Raw genomic sequence first — 14311 nt, 5'->3', positions numbered from 1 at the left:
TAATTTTAGTTATATCTATCGGTGAAAACACTTAAGATGCTGTTTTCAGGAGAAGGTTATACATTTAAAACTGAATGTATTGTGTTCTTAATAATTTCCCCCAGGGATCAATAAAGTATTCTGATTCTGATTCTGATTCTTGTATGAACCCAGGTAGTGAATATGTTTAGACATTTTGTCAGAATGACAATGAATTCACACAACATAGTTCAACAAATTGAATAAAATCTGAAAAAAGACACTGATTATGACATGATTGCATTATAGTTTGCAGAATAAAAACTTTCATCTGATAGAAATCTTATTAATTTTGTCATATGAGATGAGCCAAGGCATTTGCAAAATGCCAGCAAATAATACAGAATGTTCTTCCTTTTGTGCACAAATACTATAATACAGGATTTCACAAACTGTTTTAAAAACTTTAACAAAAATGAGACAAAGCAACTGATCAAACTTGTAGAATTGGATCTCATGGAAGTAGTGTCCTCCAAGTCTTTTGCATGTAACCAGAGCACATTCATCGATTGTCACCAGGACCTCTGAATCAACTGAGCCAGTGTTAGCTAGAGTTCACAGAATGTCAATGAATTTAGTGACCTGTAGTAATTAGCAATGACAGGTGATGTAATGTGCTGGAGACCTGAGTTCAACTGATCTAAACTTTGACATGACACCTGAAGCAACTATCAGTGGGAGAGATGGATACTGTTGAGTGACATATGAGTGGGAAAGGCAGGTATAGCTGTTGGCCCCAGTACATCTACTAAACCTCTTTAGCAAAGACAAGAAGAAACATATGAAAGCAACACCAGGAAGGCGTTTCAGCAACTAACATTTAAGTTCTAAATATATGTTATTTCTAAAACAGTGACATGAAGGTAGCCTTTGAATTGCCCTGGATATAAGTCAAAAACTGGCAATGCCACCCTACACAGATGCACACCCTTTCCTCCAAAGATGTATTCAGTTCTCACAATGTATCTGCCATTATTGGAAGTGACAGAGAAAATAAATGAGCTGTAATGACCACTTTCTCATTTAAAGTGCCAATGCAGTTTCAACGGGAACCTCTTTGAGCGAATATTGCTTTGTCTAACAAAGCAAGTGATAAACACTAAATGCTGAGCAGCTAATATACAACACTAATCAGATGAGCTGTATTTCACAAGCAGTATGCAAATGACCAGAGAGATTGCCTTATTAATCTTAATGTTTTCATTTTCTAACCACTACTTGCTGAACTGTTGCGCTGTTTTAGGTTCTCCCAAGCTTGAAGTGGCATTATTTGAATGGAACAAAAAGGGAGTGCAAACCTTGCATATCTACTGGTCAAATTTAATATTGTCAATAAGTCATTAAAATGATTTTGGGTGCTCAGAGTTATGAAACTATTTAACCACTCATTGTCCTGACATAATGCAACAATTTGCAAGTTGTATATTTTTGCCACTTTATGTAGCACTGCTGTTGCCATTTCATTGGGGACATATTTCAAGAAACAAGTCCAATTAGAACTCATGATGTTCATTCAAAATTTGTTCAAATTCTTAGGGAGTCATGGAAAACAAATCCAATGTAATAACTATTCGCTGGTGTTTTACCTGTATTCACTAATTGAAAATATAAAATGTTCTAATGCAAAAACAGTGGCTAGGAGATAAACAGTGGGCTCTATTAAAATTTGTCAGCTGTCTTTCTCCAAAGTGTGACAGCACAATAGTTTTATACCCTTTATCAATGTTATGGTAATATAACCTTTGCAGTTTTTAAAAATACAGAAAGTATTACAGTTCTGCTATTGTAGAAATTCATAAAATTCAAAAGTAGTTGCAGGCCACCCATGTAGCTAAAAATCATGTTTTCTGAGGTGAGGTACAGATGTGATATGAATATGAACCCATTTTTCTTGTCTGGTCTGTGGGCGTACTAGTTACTTTAGAGGTCATGTGAAGTGTTTAATACCTGATTCAATAAGATTTCTTAGAATTTACTACTGGGTGGTCCTACATGCTGCCTTTTTAAAAAGATATTTGTGTGTGTGTGTGTGTGTGTGTGTGTGTGTGTGTGTGTGTGTGTGTGTGTGTGTGTGTGTGTGTGTGTGTGTGTGTGTGTGTGTGTGTGTGTGTGTGTGTGTGTGTGTGTGTTTGAGAGAATTCTTGGAGACACCAAAGCCTGCAGAGACAGACGCCCTGTGAAGAAAATCCAATATGCTGTTCCATAATGAAAAGGGGATCGCAACACTACTTAGTGGGCTTGATACAGTCCATTCAATCAGAGGCTGCCAACATGCTGGGATTTAGAGGCAGTAGCCCTCACCAGTGGCTCTCTGAGAAAAAGAGATAACAATGCCGAAACAGTGGAAACAACACAGAACAAGTTTTTGAGCTTTGCTGCTGTCATTCTAATATGAAAAATGATTGCACAGTTGCATTAGTTAAAATAAATAAATATATATCCAACAACAAAAATGATTATTTACTCCAGTGAAACATCTGTATGTTTCACCTGTGTTGAATTCTATTTAATGTGCTGTGACAACTGGTTCCTTCATAAAGCCAGCCAAAATGTTAGCAGTATAGACCTGTGTATGCGACACCCCGTGGCATGCTGTGGAAAACTGCAGCTGTGGTACACATGTCAAAGACAGCAGCACAAGCAATTAAAACAGCTTCACAAGCAAACGTGCAGACAATAAAACACGGTGGTAAAGAATGATGCATCATCAAATAGAGCCTTCACTTTTATTTGTTGAGAAGTGCCAGTCAATCGATTTACCTTAAGATCGTTTACATTCAGCTGTGCCGATCATCGCTCGCGTCACGTAAAAATCTATATAGTTTGTCAGGGCTGCTGGTGTGTGAGAGTGAGTGGATAGGCAGTGACAGATTGTTTCGATCACACTCTATTACCGTCTTAACGCAAGTGATTTGACTTTGCATGCGACAAGGGCTCTGAGATGCTGATCTTGTTATTGGATTTCCTATGATAATGTCATAAAATGTCATCAGCTGGGAAAGAGATGCATCTATCATGCATGAGCAAGTGTCAAAAGTAATAACACTTTACTATTGGCGCTCCTGTGTGATTTTTCTGGCAAGAGTACAAGTTTGTGTGTGTACGAGTGGCTTTTAATGTGAAAAAAACGTCTGAAAAATAGAGGTTGCGGTGATGGTAGCGGTGCTCTGTCTGGTCTTTCTAGCTTAAAGGCATAATATGCTGAATGGTGAGAGATGTCTGCAGCCTCATCTGGACAAAATGAAGATGTCGTGCTGTGTCTAGAGGCTACACAACACTCCCATATGTCTGGCTGAACTACTTGAGAATGGTCTGACATTTGAAATAAGGACGTGCAAGGGCACTCAAAACTATTAGGGTTGAATTTGAAGAATCACTCAATCCCTGCTACAATGAGATAAAAATAGGTAACCACAGAAAACCAATAGAAACTCTGGATAATTAACACACTGAATTATTATTTTCTGCTAAAAAAAACCCCCAAAACATAATAACACTTAATAAGAGTGATCAGTGACATAAAGATCTCAAGTGAAAGGAAAACCACTGAATTTGAACCGATTTGGAGATGTCTTCGAAACATATTCAAACCACTTGGCTTATATTTAACAGTGTTTTGTTAAATATAAGCCAAAGATTTTGATGGATTTAATTTCCATTTAAGTTTTTCCAGTGTGTGCCAGCTGGGACTTTATGGAAAGCACTGTTAAAGTCTACAAAATGACCACAATTCATCTTTAAATATTGACTGATCTTTATTCATATTGAATTAAAAATATATTTTTGACAGATCCATGTAACAAAACAGAGGGAATATGTATTTAAATGTATTAGCTTGGGAAGGGTGTCAATTAACCAGTAAAAAGAAATATTTAAAACCGGTAAAATGTGACAAAGCAGGCCTATAAAACTAAGTTCTCAATCATTCTAGTGAATCGATACAAACAACTTATAATTTATGCTCATTTAATGATGGAACCTACTTTCTTCCTAACTTCAGTGTAATTTAATGAACAGATTCAAGGGCATTTGAGGAACTTTCCAAACTGACCACATTCCCAGATATACATGTAAGTGCTGAACGTTGCAAAATGGTAGGATTGCCACCAAAATCATCAAATGCAAATGCCAATATGCTATCTCAACATAAGTGTGTCATTGGCCCATATTTGTCTGTAAATGTAGTGTAAATATACAAAAACTATGACAAACATTTAAGTAATTTAGGAACATGCTCTCAGTAGTTATCATTAGTAAACTATACAGTGTCATCAGAAAACAGCACAAAACAAAAAGAGCTGTCTGGTTCATTTCCTGCATAAATAATGCAAGTTGTGTTTTTTCAATAGGTAAAATAATGCAACAGGAAGTTATACACCTAATTTTAAAATTGTGCATCCATTCAGTTTCCATAGGTATCAAGATTTAGGATCAAGATTTAGATCCTAAGTTTAATGGACCATTGAGCTTCAGTTCATAAACATTATGTCAGAATGAACTGCACTGCTTGATTGCTACTGACACATTTGCTACAATGCCACAATGATGATTTTGGTGGCATTATTCACATTAGATATTAGGTGTCAAACCAATCCACCATGGTAAAAATAATACAAAAATACCTGTAGTAAATATTTATTTTTGATGTCTTGTAAGACGTTATTTGTAGGCAAACGTAATTGTGACAATTAAGTACACCCCACTGAATCTCAAATGCTGCTGCTTTGTCAGAAACCCCTGACATTACAGAAAAATGCACGACTTAATCTTTGGTATTAGTGCCTCAATGTACTGATCATGTCAATACTGGAAATGGAGTTAACAGTCCAGTTTGGGGGAAAAAAAAGCGGCAGGAAAGATGGTGATGCAGTGAATCTTTGGAAGCTTTGCCAGTTACGCTTCATACTCAACACTTTTTTTGTTTTTCTTTTACTGTTTGATTAGGTTTTAACACCAAAGCTACTTTGTTAAATTCACAAAATGTTCAGATTTTGACAAGCCCCTTTACAACACGAATCCTCAACCTTTCAAAATAATTCTTTAAAGTTACCTATGGAAAATTTAGAAGGAGCTTTCACATATGAGTTGGGAATGAGGCTTGTTTCAGTACTGTCATGGCCAGTGCGTCAAGGCTCCAATGCCAATGGACACTTTGTGCACTATTCTGCAGTATTCTGTGTGCCTAACTTCACAAAAGTCCTTTAAAAATCCAGTGAATTGAAAATATTAGCGTCATTTAAAAACAGAAGGTACCTACTTAACCGGCACAAGCAGTGCAATGCCAGCATCTCAGCATCCAAACTGTGAGAACACTCTTGGGGGTACACATGATTTTGCTACACCATTCAACCACTATTTTCCCAAATAAATGGATGTAAAAGAATCACTGAACTTACTGCAAATGGAAATTAAAGTATTGTATAGGTTCTCAAAATTCCTAAAGAGACACTGGTGGATTAATAGCATTAGTTAAGAAAAGGTTGAAAAAGGGTGATGTGATACTGAATATTCATTAGTATTGCGACAGCATTTTAAAAGTGTACAAAAACTTGAAAAAAATAAGACTCAAGAGGTGAATAATACTGAGAGATGTGTGTAAATGTAGTGTTGGTAATAATACACCCATTATTTAAAAAGAGGAGAGAGAAAAAATCACTCCTACAAAGTGAGCAAGAGCCAAGGTTGAAACACAAAATCCACAAAAGTTGTGTGGAAAACACAGTCACACATTACAGGAGAATGATGGCTTGGGGGAGGGGGTGACAAGAAGACCCTGCAAGCGTTTTTTAAAGTCAGAGTTCACGCTCAAATTACATTTACAGAATATATATATATATATATGTACTGTATATATATGTATATACATACAGAAAAGATATTCCCCAAAGAAATGATAAAATACAGTAGATCACTACTAATGCAATGATGCAAGGAGAAATAAAAAAAACAAAAATCCTGATAAAGAAAGCATCATTGTTCTATTTACAGCTGCACCTGGCCACCCTATTCCTGCCTATAAAAATATTATAAATTTTTTTTATTACTTTTTCCCGTGGTAAAACTGTTTAGCAATCTAATCTCTGAATGTATTTTCAAAAGAAAACTATTAGTTCCCTTGTGCAGTTTTACCATCAGTTCAGTACATTGTAAACTGTGCTTACTTAACCCCCTACCCAAATTTGTCATGGCATTGTAGAATTTACAAATATGAATCAGTGTAAAATAGCAACATCTGTTATAATGATAGATTATGTTTGTCAGCTGCATTGTGTTTGCCTTTAAAAAAAGTATTTTTTTGTTATGTACTGAACAAAAACTGATATCTAAAATGTAATGCAACCACACCACTCAGACCATTGGTGTACTGAATTTCCTTATACTGTAAAAAATATTCTAATGATATGAAAAAGAAATAAAGCAAATACTAGAGATATGCTGTCCTTCCATAGTCCCCATTACTAGGCTTGATGGATCTTAATATAACTAGCTGGTCTATTATTTGGGGCCTTCAGTAACCCACTCTCAGTTACATGTGCACCACTCAGTTTCTAACGCATTATGTTTTGACATTAATTACATAATCTTACCCTAAATATTAACACCAGCAAAAAAACATAACGGTGTGTAAATAATCTAAGGTAGATGGTAAACTTTATCTTTTTTTCATATTGACAATACACACATTTTAATCACATGGGGTTAGTAGCAAAGCCTTTTTTGGATATATAGTGGGGCAAAAAAAGTATTTAGTCAGCCACCGATTGTGCACGTTGCCCCACTTAAAATGATGACAGAGGTCAGTAATTTGCACCAGAGGTACACTTCAACTGTGAGAGACAGAATGTGAAAAAAAAATCCATGAATTCACATGGTAGGATTTGTAAAGAATTTATTCGTAAATTAGGGTGGAAAATAAGTATTTGGTCACCTCAAACATGGAAAATCTCTGGCTCTCACAGACCTGTAACGTCTTCTGTAAGACGCTTTTCTGTCCCCCACTCGTTACCTGTATGAATGGCACCTGTTTGAACTCATCATCTGTATAAAAGACACCTGTCCACAGCCTCAAACAGTCAGACTCCAAACTCCGCCATGGCCAAGACCAAAGCGCTTTCGAAGGACACCCGGAAAAGTATTGTAGACCTGCACCAGACTGGGAAGAGTGAATCTACAATAGGCAAGCAGCTTGGTGTGAAAAAATCAACTGTGGGAGCAATCATCAGAAAATGGAAGACATACAAGACCACTGATAATCTCCCACGATCTGGGGCTCCACGCAAGATCTCATCCCGTGGGGTCAAAATGATCATGAGAACGGTGAGCAAAGATCCCAGAACCACACGGGGGGAGCTGGTGAATGACCTGCAGAGAGCTGGGACCAAAGTAACAAAGGTCACCATCAGTAACACACTACAACGGCAGGGAATCAAATCCCGCAGTGCCAGACGTGTTCCGCTGCTGAAGCCAGTGCATGTCCAGGCCCGTCTGAAGTTTGCCAGAGAGCACATGGATGATACAGCAGAGGATTGGGAGAATGTCATGTGGTCAGATGAAACCAAAGTAGAACTTTTTGGTATAAACTCAACTCGTCGTGTTTGGAGGAAGAAGAATACTGAGTTGCATCCCAAGAACACCATACCTACTGTGAAGCATGGGGGTGGAAACATCATGCTATGGGGCTGTTTTTCTGCCAAGGGGACAGGACGACTGATCCGTGTTAAGGACAGAATGAATGGGGCCATGTATCGTGAGATTTTGAGCCAAAACCTCCTTCCATCAGTGAGAACTTTGAAGATGAAACGAGGCTGGGTCTTCCAACATGACAATGATCCAAAACACACCGCCCGGGCAACAAAGGAGTGGCTCCGTAAGAAGCATTTGAAAGTCCTGGAGTGGCCTAGCCAGTCTCCAGACCTCAACCCCATAGAAAATCTGTGGCGGGAGTTGAAAGTCCGTGTTGCTCGGCGACAGCCCCAAAACATCACTGCTCTCGAGAAGATCTGCATGGAGGAATGGGCCAAAATACCAGCTACTGTGTGTGCAAACCTGGTAAAGACCTATAGTAAACTTTTGACCTCTGTTATTGCCAACAAAGGTTATGTTACAAAGTATTGAGTTGTATTTTTGTTATTGACCAAATACTTATTTTCCACCCTGATTTACAAATAAATTCTTTACAAATCCTACCATGTGAATTCATGGATTTTTTTTTCACATTCTGTCTCTCACAGTTGAAGTGTACCTCTGGTGCAAATTACTGACCTCTGTCATCATTTTAGGTGGGGGAACTTGCACAATCGGTGGCTGACTAAATACTTTTTTGCCCCACTGTATAGCCTTGGCTGGTTAAACCTGGTCAAACCTGCCAGCTGTTGATCATGGGCGGAGATGAAACAAAATAATCTTAACAAGTCAGATACTGTGAAAACGGTGTCAAACAGCCAATTGTAGTTCAATAGTAGGTTGTCTGAAAACAACTCCTTGGTAAGTTGCATGAATTTTTTTTGTAGTCGGCAACTGATTACAAATTGTTGCGGTGACCACTGTCAACTGTGACGGAATTGCAATGTCACCTGGTGGGAGATGATGTGTCTCCAAACAGTGACATTGACCCTTAGAACGACCATAATCACCTCTATTGGTGAAGGTTTGAAAATAACTGGTAATTTAAAAATGCAGAAAGATTGTTACCATATTGTAATCAATCTGAGTCAGTCTGCATTGATGGGCGCATATCATCTTAATTAGGTCTCATTGTTACAGGGGACTCAAAACAACTGGTTGTATCTGGTTATATTCCTAAAAAAAATGTAGAGGAATTTCTGAATTTCCATTTCAGATCAGTAAGGCTCTGGTTGAACTCTGAAAGTAAGTACTTCAAATGAATTTCTGTTGTATATGCGAACAGATTTGCGATTTTCACAGTTGCCATATTATAACAGATTGTATGTAGTTTCCAGGTTACCCCGTTTACTCCCAAACTCTCTCTGTCTTATTGCTGTTTTATCTCTTTCTTGATGCACCAGAGATGCTTTGAAGACTCAAGTGGTCTCAGACCTGGTCCCTGTCTTCGAAGCAGCCACGCATCTACAAATTCATTACACACGACTGCAATAAACTGCAGTCTGCAATAGTGGTGCAACGGATCACGGTTGATCCGTAATCCGAACCGATCCCACTCCACGGTTCGGCACACATGATGTATGGTGGGCGTGGTCAGTCTGTCAAGCGATAGCTATGGTCAGCGCTAGCGGTCCAAGTGGAGGAGCAGAGGAGTTTGCGGTATTTAAGCAGCCCTTTGCTGCCCAATCCGACCGGGCTAAAGCTATTACAAAAGCTATTGGGGGTGTTAAGCTGCAGACGGGAGGCCGCATTCTGTTGTGCAAAACAAAGGGTTTAAACTAGTCAATGCGTTAGTTGAGGCATTGACGCGTGCAGCCCCCACGCAAGGGGCGATCCGCGGTAACTAGTTAACGGAGATTTGTCGCGTTAATGCAGTTATGGCATTAACGTCATTTTAACGAGATTTACGCTGACAGCACTAGTTTAAACTATGATGAACGTGCTTGAGCCACGCTATGATATCCTGTCGCGCGTTCACTTCAGTGACAAGATCGCTCCAAGCATGTATGAGCAGGAAATGTTTAAAGTTATGGCTGAGCTGTCCCAGGCATCTTCTGTTGCCCTAACTACAAATGGACCTCCAGGGCAACGGAAAGCTACGTGACCGTGACCGCTCATTATATCACAGCCGAGTGGTAGATAGAAAGCCCTGAACTGCCCTATATTGCACCTTAATTTGTTTTTATATAATTGCGTGGAATGAGTCTTGAATTGAGTGTTTTTAATAGGCAAAAAAATACTTAAATAAGTAAATGGCGAGTTAAATTTTTGTCTTCTGTTTTTTTTTTCTGCTGATCCGAAAATTGATCCGATCTGTGACGAAAAAACGTGATCCGATCCGAACCGTGAGACTTTTGATCCGTTGCACCACTAGTCTGCAACCACTGTTTTCCCTAATGTGACTGTATTAGACAACATGAGAGGCATAAGACGATGAAGCTACTTATTAAAAAGAAAAAAAAAATCACAATGAGACCCTGAAGACCAAAAGCTATAGTAAAACAAAATTTCTACTCAACTTAAAACATAATTACATTTTTAACACTCAACAAAAGTATGAAATATAAATACAAATTTTTACCAAAAAGGCTCATTTACTGAATTAGCAGTCAGCACTGAGAGGGAGTCATTGTGCTCCTTTACTACTTTACGCTTATGAAGCTTTCACGCAGAACATTACAGACTGCTGTATCGTTCACATTGTGCTGTGATTCATATTAACATCTTTCATGATCACTTTTTCTCTCCGGACTCCTCTGGTTATGTTCACTCAATAATGACTGCTTTTCATTTTTCACTGCTTCAGCCGCACGACAGTGTTTGCTACAAAGAATTCTATAGTTACCAGAGGAGGAAAAAAAGAATGGCAATTAACTCTGGTCCTCTCTGCCAGTTTCAGTGCTCTTGCGTCTTCCACCATCATAGCTTTTATAACATTGATGCATTGACTGGGTAACATTTCTTGAATGCTAATACCTACGTTTTAACCTCGCTGCAGGATTACAACCTATTGCCTGTCGTTCAGGGTTTCTCAGCTGGTGCACTGGGTGAGATGTTGGGTAACATGATTTCCCCACAGAACAACAAGGGAAAGTGGATGAATTAGCATTCAAAAAGCTAAAAGCCCCTTGTGATGGTTGCTGGCTGAGAGCACCAGTAGGTTTTCTCGTCCACAAGATTGGCTGTATTTTCCCACAGAGAGCCATTTCAAAGCCTTACAGTGACTCTCAACTGCTGCCGCTGCACTTAGACACACAGCCATATAGTAGTCCACAAGCACTACTGCTTTTTTACGGGTAATGGTAAAAATTGACTTACATAACTGACATTAATCTGTAAAAAATATAGAGGGGGCCATTTTGCTCCATAAATTAGGACAAATAATGTATACATAAGAGTATATTCAAATGATAGTAAATCAGAATACTTGATACTAAAAGCCCCTTGTGATTTCAGAGTTTAAAGGCTAGGCCACCAGTTTTATTTATGGCACTCAAGCTACTTACTGCTTACCACTCTGCATCTGAAAAAAAAAGCTGAGAAAAATATCTCTGGTGATCTCATCACTGATGCCTTAAACAAAAATGTTTGGCAGGAAATACACATTTAGGAAGAAGGAATATAAGAAGTGTTTTATGAAGCAGGCTAGAGTTGCGTCACTGGTGATGTAGCTGACATTTGTGACCCTTACTCAAAACTAAAATTGAAGATATTTGATGGTGATTCTTTTTACACCTCCTCTTATTAATCACTTTAATCCCAGAACATTAGAAGTACAAAATCTAAGCACTAGAATATCCCTTTAATCTCTTGAATGTAATAAATAAACAATCAAAAGCGATGAAGAATCCTTCAAATTAAATATTGCTACCATGTTTGTGTTTATAGCTTCTTTCCCCCTGGTGTTGGTGTCACTGTCAGCCCAAAGTGATATTCTTTACAGAATGCTTCTTTGTTAGTTAAATGCAAAAAAAAAAAAGAAGCAAAATAACCCAAAAAACTCAGGTGTTATCTCACTGTAAATGAAAGTTGGAGTGTGATGGAGAAAATTGCACGAATTGTTGCTTATAGTGAGAATAACACCAACGCAATTTGGCTGTGCCAGAGTGTTAAGTGCTAATAAATTATCAGCCCCGACCTAAATTAGGCTTCAAAGTCATTTGACGACAGATGCTAGCACTCTCCATCATAATTTAATGTGGCATCTGGCAGTACTGTATGAGTACAGCAAGCTAGCCATCAGTAGATTTAGTGATAACTTACAATGTCAAACACCAAGACAGAAAATGTCCCTTTTTTTTTTTAAACTTGTTACAGGGTAATAATGTAGCTGACCCTTGCTTTAGCTATCTTACACCTAAGAGTAAGGGCAGATAGTGACTTTCTTAGTTTTCTCTTTTTATTACATACAACAGTATTAACACAGAGTGGTAAAAAAAAAAACTCCTATAGGTGTTCTTTTCCTTTTTTGTTGCTTGTGTCTGTCTGGCGATGACATGTAATTGGCTTATTTCCAGCCATGGAGAGTTTTCCTTTTTCTGTCATCTCCACAACGTTCTTTCGTGGCTGCATTACTGTGCTGTTCACCCCATCCCTTTATTGATCAAATACAGTACATTATCAGACAAGTTGAGGAAATAAACAGGTCCCTGATGGATTAACAAACAAAGACAGACAAACAAAAAAATACCCCCGCTATACTCTGATAAAGATTTTAAAATACCGTCTTTCCCCCTCGGTTTGTGTTTCTCCAGAAACATGTTGTTGTACCTCTTAAAAGATTTGTCCATTCTTAAGCACCGGTTCCACTGAAATAAAATCTCTTCTACTGCAGTTACCAATGTTTTAGTCAGTCACATGAGCTCATGAAGGTAACATTGAACTGTGCGGTTTGTTCGCTACTCGGACTAGATTGGTAAAGATGAGGAACAGCATGGAAAATTACAGTGGAATTTAAAGGGTCATCTTGTGAGCAGTCAACCTTCTAATCCAAACTTGCCGTGGCAACAATGTGTCAAATGCTGCTCAATCAGGTACCAGGTGATATCACACCTGTGGCGGTATGTACCGTCCTGTTGGCCCGTTTTAGTGCTGTAACTCTGGCTGCCATTATCGACATTATCTTTTTCAAGTACAAGGTCTAATGTTGTTTCTCCTTCAGAACATATTTCAAGTGGCGGCAGACTTATCTGTCAGTGTGCATGTATGAAATAATGTGTGGTTATTGTAGGTGTATCAAGCCTACAGGCATGTTAACGTGTTTCAGGTATGATTTGAAATATGTGTGTGATAAATGTCTGAATTTCATTACTGGTGCAGTGAAACGTAAAAGTCAAAGCAGCATGACGGCAGGCATGCAGGCCACATCTGGGGTTTTCAGCATGACTGCAGGTTTGCTGGTAAGTCATGACACAACTCTATGTGCATGGACATTTGATTGACTGCACCCAAGCAATAGCAGTTGTGTGAATAGTACAATGTGTGCATCTAGCTGGATGGAAAATGTGCCAAAGGGACAGTGAACAATGATTTAAGGGTGTATAAAGAAAGACATGTAAGGTCATGGAAATAACCGTGCTGGGGCTAACCACAGTTTATTTTTTCCTCCTCTTTTCATCTTTGATTGTGTTAATATTATTTATGTGCAATTTTGATTCTAAAAAAACTGGACTTTTTCTTTTCCAGGACAGAATACACCACAAAGAGATGTCTGTGTTTGCTTTAGGGGCCAAGGACAAAGTAACAAAAGAGGCCGTTAGTGAATGTTGTTATAGTTTTGTCATAGAAAATGCAAAACCAGTGAGTGAGAATACAAGATTAGCAGACATGACAAAGAGAAGTGTTAAGGAAAGGTGAAAGAAGAACCCAGTTTGAGAAGAACAGCATGGAAACGTGAGGACTGTTTACTGTCCATTCATCCCCACCCATACCCCTCTATTCATCGCTAATGTGCTACAGGTGGGTCACTACACCACAGTGTTCCTCTGTCTGTATGGAGGGGGTGGCAATACATTGCCTGTTTTCATAGCAGCCTCTGACAAGTATTCCTGGTTTTCAGCCACAGCAGGGCGAATGCGTCCATTCTGGCGGTAGAAGAAGCGTGTGCTGCAGTCCTGCAGGTACTCAGGGTTGTGCAGTGAGGACTTGGGAGGGAGACTGTGCTGCCAGTATTCAGGATTGTCAAAAGTGGCTTTCTTGCCTTTCTTATCAAACATAATGGTGCCGCTGGTGATGCCTGAGTGCAGAGCGTGTCCTGAATGCCCCGAATGCAGGGTGTGTGATGGATACGATGGGTGGGGGAGGTGGCCAGGGGGTACCACATATCCAGTGGAGGAGATGGTGTGGCTTGATGTTGGTGGGTTGACTGTCTGCAGTACTGATTGTGCAACAGAGGATCCGGAGCCAGAGATGGAGACTGTGCCAGCCAATCCATTCTTGGCCCCAGTGTTGAGGAGGGTATTCAGGTACAGTGGCTCGTTGACATACTCATCATCACCATGAGTGGATTGACTTTTGGGGGCAGCAGTGGCTCCAGCCAAATGCAGAGTGTGGCAGCTAGCTCCATCAATCACTGTGTGGGCATCTCCATTCCTACGCCGTGTAACAAAGGGGTTTTCCTCTACAGGGATGAGATAATCTGGAAACAAAAAGGGGATATTAGCATTAGCTA

The 14311-nt window shown here is 39.1% G+C and overlaps 1 protein-coding gene across 1 annotated transcript in view; it reads right to left on the bottom strand.

Annotated features, from left to right (window-relative positions):
* Positions 1 to 4825: 4825 nt before the first annotated feature.
* Positions 4826 to 14311, bottom strand: part of erbb4b (erb-b2 receptor tyrosine kinase 4b) — a 361178-nt gene continuing 351692 nt past the window's right edge. Inside the window, exon 28 of the mRNA XM_085385312.1 lies at positions 4826 to 14278. Within this exon, the coding sequence (XP_085241438.1) occupies positions 13608 to 14278 (671 nt within the window). The 3' untranslated portion in view covers positions 4826 to 13607. The remainder of the gene's footprint in view (positions 14279 to 14311) is intronic.

This window comes from Rhamphochromis longiceps, linkage group LG16 (genome assembly GCF_057381845.1).
Source record: "Rhamphochromis longiceps isolate RC_006_pf linkage group LG16, R_longiceps_female_GT1.1, whole genome shotgun sequence".
Classification (NCBI taxonomy): Eukaryota; Metazoa; Chordata; class Actinopteri; order Cichliformes; family Cichlidae; genus Rhamphochromis; species Rhamphochromis longiceps.
Note: the sequence above shows the minus strand (reverse complement) of the source record. Positions and strands in the feature narration are given on the sequence as shown.